At 38.8% G+C, this 8051-nt stretch overlaps 1 protein-coding gene across 2 annotated transcripts; it reads right to left on the minus strand.

Moving 5' to 3' along the window:
* Positions 1-1234: 1234 nt before the first annotated feature.
* Positions 1235-7395, minus strand: LOC141599754 (protein MLN51 homolog). 2 transcript variants are annotated; one of them, XM_074419862.1, is made up of 13 exons: positions 6735-7395; positions 5949-6051; positions 5571-5776; positions 4983-5469; positions 4838-4904; positions 4633-4755; positions 3850-3961; positions 3334-3456; positions 2603-2658; positions 2473-2518; positions 1995-2179; positions 1631-1722; positions 1235-1535 (listed from the first exon to the last, which is right to left on the minus strand). In XM_074419862.1, the coding sequence occupies exons 1-11, from the start codon at positions 7217-7219 to the stop codon at positions 2152-2154; spliced, it is 1836 nt and encodes a 611-aa protein (XP_074275963.1). In that variant the 5' UTR covers positions 7220-7395; the 3' UTR covers positions 1235-1535; positions 1631-1722; positions 1995-2151. The 2 variants fall into 2 exon arrangements, with proteins under 2 accessions (XP_074275963.1, XP_074275964.1); XM_074419863.1 differs by lacking the exon at positions 4633-4755.
* Between the last annotated feature and the right edge of the window lie 656 nt (positions 7396-8051).

An 8051-nucleotide genomic window follows, 5' to 3' on the forward strand; every position in this document is an offset into this window, starting at 1 on the left:
TCAGGGACACGCCCACGACACCACACCTCACATAAAGGTACCGGGACACGCCCGGACGTACCGGGTCCGGAAGCCAACCGGATCCCCTGCCAGACGTCGTGCCTCAGCCACACGAGTCCATCCGTAACTCAAGCCATTAATGTGCACATCCCCCTTGGAGTGGGAAGCTCCAAGTGGCAACCCGAGCACAAGACGGTTTCCCAACCGTCTTACGTCTCCTCAACAATCAAGTACCACCACCAAAGACTTCCAACACAACACATTCACAACCGTACATGATAAATGGAAGAACAACATTAAACATATGACTAATTCATGAATTCAATCCCACATGTTATGAATAATAACCCTTCGAATAACCATATGACATACTAACCGACTCATGAATGTACTAGCAAAGAAAGACACACCGATATGCATACAAAATATTGAAACCGAGTAGGATAACCTACCTTTCGCATTCTTCGCAAGCTACTTGATTCCGACTCGACTCCGGCTCGTAAAACCGTCTCATGAGACCGTCTCACCCTAAACAAACCATACAACACTATCACAATGTCTTCTACACTACAATAATATGAAACCCTTTATTATTACTCACTAATTACTCATATTACATAAGCTAAATACTAATTAATCTCTCTTAATTAACCCTAACTCGAGATTAACATAAGACTACTAGGTCTAGTTACGTCTTACTTGGCCTTGTGGGAGGGGTCATCCTTTACTTCCGAGTATACGTGGGTTCCCTCACGTGTCTCTAGGTCTTTTGTGGGTCCCAAATTATCCGAATATTACAATATTTCTATTTTGTTGATAACCTAGGAAAATTTAATACGTAGTTTGCCACAGGTTCAAGAATGTTGCATATACGTTCTATAATAACTTATGTGGAGTATTCATTCATTAAGTGACTAAGAAGGTACATAAACAATTATTGTTATTATTCCTCATGTAATGATATATATTTGTGTAAAAGATACTCATTTACTGAAACTATATCATATCATTAATTGAATATATGTGAATAATTCAATAACCGACATAAAATGACATTTAAACCTTGTTAAAAGAACGAAGTACCTTGTAAAGGATTACCTAACGTACTATGTACCTAGAGATCCGAGTTATATTTCTAGCAAATTCAAAATATTGAAAATTTACCCAAGTACTCGTCATTCTACAAGCTTAAATCCAAAATAGACGGTATAATGCCCAAATTACACTACACAAATTAACCAAACATGTATTGATGATAGCAAATAAAAATTGACAATTTATGGAACAAGACGACGTTAACATTACAATTATTTCTAATATATTCTTTACCTAAGTCCCCCTCGCAAATCCATTGTTACTTTCAAGACGAATACTCCACAAAACAAGCGAAAATGAAATACATAAATACAAGAATACAAAAAAACCAATCTGATGCCATACATTGCGTCCGTCTTTTCGAACAGTCTCTTAAGAAACTTCTTCAGAAAAGCCATCTACAATGAACGAGCTTCACGAAAAGCCAAGCCACCGAAAACCTAAAACCATTTGAAACAGGGAGCACTATGCTTTATGTGTGAAACAGTGTAAAAAACTCAAATGACTCAAATCAGACTCTGTCCATAACCCATACCGCAGAGCAAATAGAAAGATGCAAACAAACCCATCAACTGCGCCAATCTTGTTCAACCGACAACAGCGTAAGCAGATGCATCATCATACTAACTGCAAGAAAAAGTTACATATGTGATTACCCATAACAAGCCATATTACTCATGACGTAGGTTCAAAACCCGTTGGCATTAAAATTGTCATCGTGGCTCCCTTAACAAATGATATGTATAATGCAGAGTAACTCTACAAAAGAATCCACATCACCTATCAAAGATTTAGCATTAAAAAAAAAAATTTAGAAAAAAGCTCAAATGTGGTTGCGAATTGTAATGACCAGAATACCAAAAGCTTCAGAAAAAGCAGATTTTATTCAATTAGCTTACCTAAGAAACGCCAAGAAGAAGACCCAAAATGGTCCGGCACATAGGCTGGAGAGCACAAAGGTATCAGAAAAGACCCCATGGTGAGGAGAAATCAGAGTTCTTCCAACCAAAGCACGAACAGTTCTTCAAAGAGAGGCCAGCTTCTTATTGAGATACTTCACTGACTGAAACTCATCTCTGAATATCTGAGAGGACAGACAGACTAAGTTTAAAGCTAACATTACATGATACATCATACAAACCTGAAAATTTTTCCTACTACGGTAACAAATCTAATGTGGTGTAACTAATCAATTACGGAGCAAAATTTAGTATTCGAGTCACGCTTTTTCTGTAACTTCCCCACCTCACTCTATTTATGGAATCAAATATTACGATGTGAGAGGGAAATAAAGATCATGTGATGTTACAACCTACAAGGAATCTTTTTTTTACATAAAAAACAACTTTACAAAAAGGACAAGAGAGACCAACCCACCTGCGAGGCTTATTTTGTCTTTGACGAAACCCGTCATTTGCAACCTCTGAGGAACAAGCAGAATCAGGTCAGGTTAGAGGCACAAAAGCAGTTATAAGACCAACTGATCCTTAAATAGATGATTACTTACCGGATCTATGCTGAGGTTTTATTTCATTATTAGGTTTACTGAGACTGTTGTCTTTGCTGCAAAATAGTGAAAAATTTTAAGCTCTGAGCAATAAAATAACAGCATGACGCAACTAGTAAACATCAGCCTTTACATCCAAGGTGTCAAAACATTGACAAGGCCGCCTAAAAACCAAGCACGAAGGCACTTAACCATCTAGGACTAGGAGATATGTCACAGCATACGGAAGCAAGCATTGACAACCTTCTTATTTTCGAACATCCATATAAAATGTAGCAATTCGACGCAATAACATACAGTTAAAAATTCCACATGAACTTCGGGACGAAGTTTCCATATGGTTTGTGAGTCTGATTCTTACATATTAAAGTAGGGTAGCTTCAATAAATTTTAAACGATATAGCACTATTTTCAGGGTACTACCCTGTTTGACTGGTCTTCACAATAGATGATAGATTGCTAGCAACTCCAAAGCAAGGGTTAATTGACCTGTCGAGGCAAGCAGGCAAAGAGAAGAAAAACGCATAGTGTACTAAAGGAAAGCACATCTTAGTGACTAAGCTCTAATCCATCACGATGACAATTTGTCAACAACAGAAGTCAGAAGAAATTAAGACTTCATCCAGAATATACAGAAACTGTCATGTGTGTTATTTTGCATAGTGTACTTAAAAGGAAATTGTCTGCAGGGTACTTGATGAAGGACAAAATTTGGCAAAAAAGGATCATACCCAGGAGCAGGCAAGGCCGATGTTTGGCCTGAGGGCCGAGAATGAAAACTACCATCAACTGGAAGATAAGGTGGGCAGTATGTAGCCCCCATAGCACCCGCAGCATTTGCCAGCATTGGTAGCCTGAAAACAAAAAGAACATCAATAAACCACTTTTCTGAGACAATTTAATCCAAGATATCCATACATTTTCAGTACTATCACACAGGACAGCAAACATAAGATCCCAAACATGAAAAACATCAAGAAATCTCAAAAATTAAGGGGGTAAAAAGTCAAAATTTTTTTAACTAGAAACTCAAGTAATAGGACTATCTACAAGAAAAGAATTTATATGATGCATACATGATCAGTAAACAACAGACAAACCTAAAACGCAAGAGCAACACCAGAGTCATGCAAGAACAATAACAGAACGATATAACAAACAATCTACTTAACATGGAAATTATATCCAGTCACACGAACCATTCGTCATCACAGTGATCAAGACTCTGAAAGAAATATATTCCATACCATGTCATTTCAGAACTTCCAAGTCCATTTGGTTGTGCAACATATCCAGGAAACGCCATTCCAACAGCAGGGACGCCCATTCCACCAGGATGCTGTCCCCCAAATTGCATAACTATACAGAAAATCAAGTAATACTCAGAACAACAGTACACAAAAATAATGGATATGTTAACCTGCAGAGACCCAAATCATTTTGCAATGCTACCTAGCCAAAGAAAAAATAGCCACTTTAAGGATACGGGATACCAACTACCAAGCAAAACTTCCCTTCATTTCCTTCACCTTCTTTTTAGGTTACCACGGGAGCAAGGGCAAGAACAATTGTATTCTGCTACAATTGCTTCCTTGGCCAACTTTAGATGTGCAAATGAGTGCACCATTCACCTCGTTCATCAGAATTATAGAGCTAACTACCATCCAACAAGACTCTCAACTATGAGATTTGTCAGAACGACAATATACCACCCCAATTTTAGATCGAAGTAACTACCCAATTTAGATTGAAGTAACTGTACATCCTTTACCTCAATCATCATACTTTCTACCCAAATGAAACTACTATAAGAAAAACAAAATAGATAATACTCCCTCCTATTCACTCATTTCCTCCCTCTTTCCTTTTTCATGGTAGTCGATTTTCCTCCCCTTTCCTTTTTTGGTAAGTTTTGTGTGGTCTAAATTTAATTGCTTGTGGGGTAAAGTGTTTTGTGTGGTGCAAAATCATTTCCTTATTTTTTGCGCAAAATGGAAGGGAAGAAATGGGTGAATAGGAGGGAGTATTACCTGGAAAGAAAGCTGGCACATTAGGATCCCCAGGACCAGCGCCGACATTTCCACCAGACCCCATGACTTGCGCACCACCATAGACAAGAGAACCCGTCCCAGTTCCCTTAACTACTCCTTTTCCTTTACCAGACCCAATAGGATTAGAACAGCTAAATCCGAAAGAAGGGTCACTGTTTCCAGACATGTATATTTGACAACATACCTGCTTTTGGAGGGGACAAGCTCTGAGAGGCAAGAAGAGTGCGCTGGGTCAACTGTTGTCCAGGAGCCTGCAAAGGAGATTGGCCTTGAGTTACAACAGGACTTTGTTGGATAGGCTGCTTTGCTTGTGGAGAGATTTTTCTTACTTGGTTATTCATTTGAGATGGCTGAAACATAGAAGGTTTTGAGGATGCTACAACCCTTCCCTGTACTTGGGGATGAGCAAGTTTGGTAGGGCTCAATGAAGAAGACTCGGAAGATTGCAAATGCAAATTATCTATTGCCTTGGAGTTTGCTGGAGAAATAGTATCGCCAATGTGTAATCTGTCCATTCCCATAGGATCAACAACATTCTTCCCTCTCAAAATAGGATTAGAGATAGGCATCGAGAAATTAGGGTCTGCAGAGGGATGCATATTCCTGTTATGATTTCCAGTTTGCATTTCCTTTTTCTGCGTCGAAGCAATGTCCTTGGCGGAAGCACCTGATGGATAAAAAGGAGGTGACGCAGAGCTTAAGTTGGACCCAACTCTCTTAGCAGAAGCCGCTTCATGCTCTACATTTGAGCTACCCGTTGACGTAGCAGTTCTCCGAGAACCAGTATGTGAACTTTTTTCAAATGATCTTGCTGATCTGCAGAGATAAGTAAAGCGTCTAAATGCAAAGCAAAGAGAAGAGATGAAAATAATGTAACTTAGGAAGCCATGTAAGTTGAAAATTCAGTTATTCCTCACTCTTTGTATTGTGTTGGTTGTGTATCTCCCTTACTATTCAGCAAGCGTTGATATCTTCTTGGACCCCTTCCCCTCACATCCTTTGGTGGAGCATTCTGATTTTTATCCCCACTATATCCTCTCCCCCTGCTTCCTCGACTATAACCACTACTGGCACCTCTCGCTTTCCCACGACCTCGATAGGATCCACTAGAAGATCTTCTTCCCTGATAACAATAGGGTAGTAATAAATTAACAGACCAATATAATTAACAAATAAAAAATTGAATGGTTGCGAAAATGCTCTCCATATCAAAGAAACTGCTCGTCTGAATATCAAATGCACATACATTGTTTCCTAACAAGAGGAAATGAAGCAACATCAATCAATAATAATACCTCATCGTAATGCCTGTCTTGCAGACTTAGCTCCTCAAATTTGTCATGGCCCCATTTCTTCTCATCTTTTGATTCCCACAATTTCTTTCCATCAAAGGTTCGCCTAGATAGAGGAACATGGTCGCTAATTTTAACTTGAGAATGAGAGTCAAAAGCTACAAGGAAACCAACACATACATAGAAGGCATATGCATACAGTAGGAGCAGAAATAAAATGATAGGTTATCCATGACATAAATAATTTGATCTCCAAGGCAATGAGGGAGTGAAAAGCAGGAAGTAGGATCTAGGTGAAATCTTTTAATGCATCTAGAATCCTTTGAAATGATCTCCTCCCAAAAATGACAAGATACTATTGTAAGCTGCGCAATTGCTCGATTCAAAACTTACTACTTCAGTACACTAAATAGCAATAACACCCCTCCTCGGAGAGAGTGGAAACATAACGAACTTTTGGTATTAAATAAATACTACAGTACTCCGTAACAACTACTAATAGCAAACAATATACAGTGACAATTGTATCCCAGAAAAGATATCCAGGTGATTTCATTCCAATATCAGGGGAAATACGAGATGGCCAAACTATAAGAAATACCTAAATATGTGGCAATCAATAATTCAACACAAACATTCGATATGGCTACATTCTACTACTGGTTATAACAATTCACTTTGTATTAATGGATTTCAAGTGAGCCTTAAAGTTACAATCTTAAACCTAAAATCAAAATTGGGTCGAGAATTCATCAAACGGCAATTTGATGACCATAAACAAGAAAATACCGGTGCCTGGCAGCAGCATTGCCTCGAAACCGATCATCATGCATATAAAACGCTCCAGAAGTGGGAACCGAAAACGGTTCAGCTTCCTTCTTCTCACTCTCCTCCCCATCAACCTTCTCCTCCGCTTCCTCTCCTTCTCCTTGACCTTTCACTTTCGATTTCGTATCGCTGCCAGTTTCCGCAACATTCACCTCCTCTTGAACTCGAATTTCCCTCTCCCCCTCCACCTCACTATACACCTCAACCACCTCATCTTCCTCGTACTCATCATAATACACCTCATCCTCATCCCCGCTATCATCATCGTCATAATCAGCAGCGCCGCCCTGATCGTCGGATTCGGCGCCGGAATCGACGGATTGAGAGCGGGCATCGTGGACGACGTCGTTTTCGTCGTCGCTTGCTTCTCTACGACGCATGTTAAGCGACAACTTGACCTCATCAGGGTCAGTCTCGTAGTCTAAATGGTCTTCTTCATCACCCATATTGGATTGAATTGGATGAATAAACCCTAATTAATGTTGAATTTGTCAGTTGATTTGTATATCTGACTAATTTGAATTGAATTGAATTGAATTGATTGGTGAATAAATATGGTAACCCGTAACCCCAAGGAGAGAGGAAAGTGTGTGGATAATAAACAACAAGTCTCCCCTGACAGGTATATCCGTCACAAGTTTGTGATGGGTCAAATATCACTCACATGGGTAGATAAGACAAAAATTAAAGTACATAGAGAGTCATAAATGATTTGTCTTATATAACCATATGGATTTTACTTGAGCTGTCACAAGCTTGTGACAGATATCGACCGTCACAAATAATAATTTGTGGTGGATAATTTAGGGGTGTCGTCACTCGTCAGCGGTTAAAAGTCGTAGTAACTAGTAAATGAGGACGTTATAAATCCGGCACAAAATCTCATTATAGACGGCACATATCCGTCTATAACTAAAGACGAGCCAAATACAATACCACATTCATTCCTAATAGAGGATAAGCAACAATCAATATTAAAGGAAGTTTTTTTCGAACGATTATAGAGACTCCAACATTCGCGAAAGACTTTCAACCAATAATAATATAAATAGTTTGGTAATTAAATACTCCCTCCTATTCTCCATTTTCTTCCTTCTTTCCTAAAACGGATTATTTAGGTTTTCTTCCCCTTTCCTTTTTTGGAAACTTTTAATCTTATTTTATTCATCCCTCTCTCCTATCATCAAACCCCACCCAACTCACAATTTCTTATTTAATTCTTAATTATTCAGTTCTCTCTCCTATCACAAAACTCCACCCAACTCACAATTCCTTATT

The sequence above is a fragment of the Silene latifolia genome, chromosome 9, assembly GCF_048544455.1.
Source record: "Silene latifolia isolate original U9 population chromosome 9, ASM4854445v1, whole genome shotgun sequence".
NCBI lineage: Eukaryota > Viridiplantae > Streptophyta > Magnoliopsida > Caryophyllales > Caryophyllaceae > Silene > Silene latifolia.

Excerpts from the sequence above, each read along its gene's own strand:
- LOC141599754 (XM_074419862.1), bottom strand. The coding sequence starts at position 7,219 with ATGGGTGATGAAGAAGACCATTTAGACTACGAGACTGACCCTGATGAG. Across the intron at positions 2,659-3,333 it reads TCGGCCTTGCCTGCTCCTGG|CAAAGACAACAGTCTCAGTA; the intron begins GTATGATCCTTT and ends ACTATTTTGCAG. Across the intron at positions 2,519-2,602 it reads AAAACCTCAGCATAGATCCG|AGGTTGCAAATGACGGGTTT; the intron begins GTAAGTAATCAT and ends CTTGTTCCTCAG.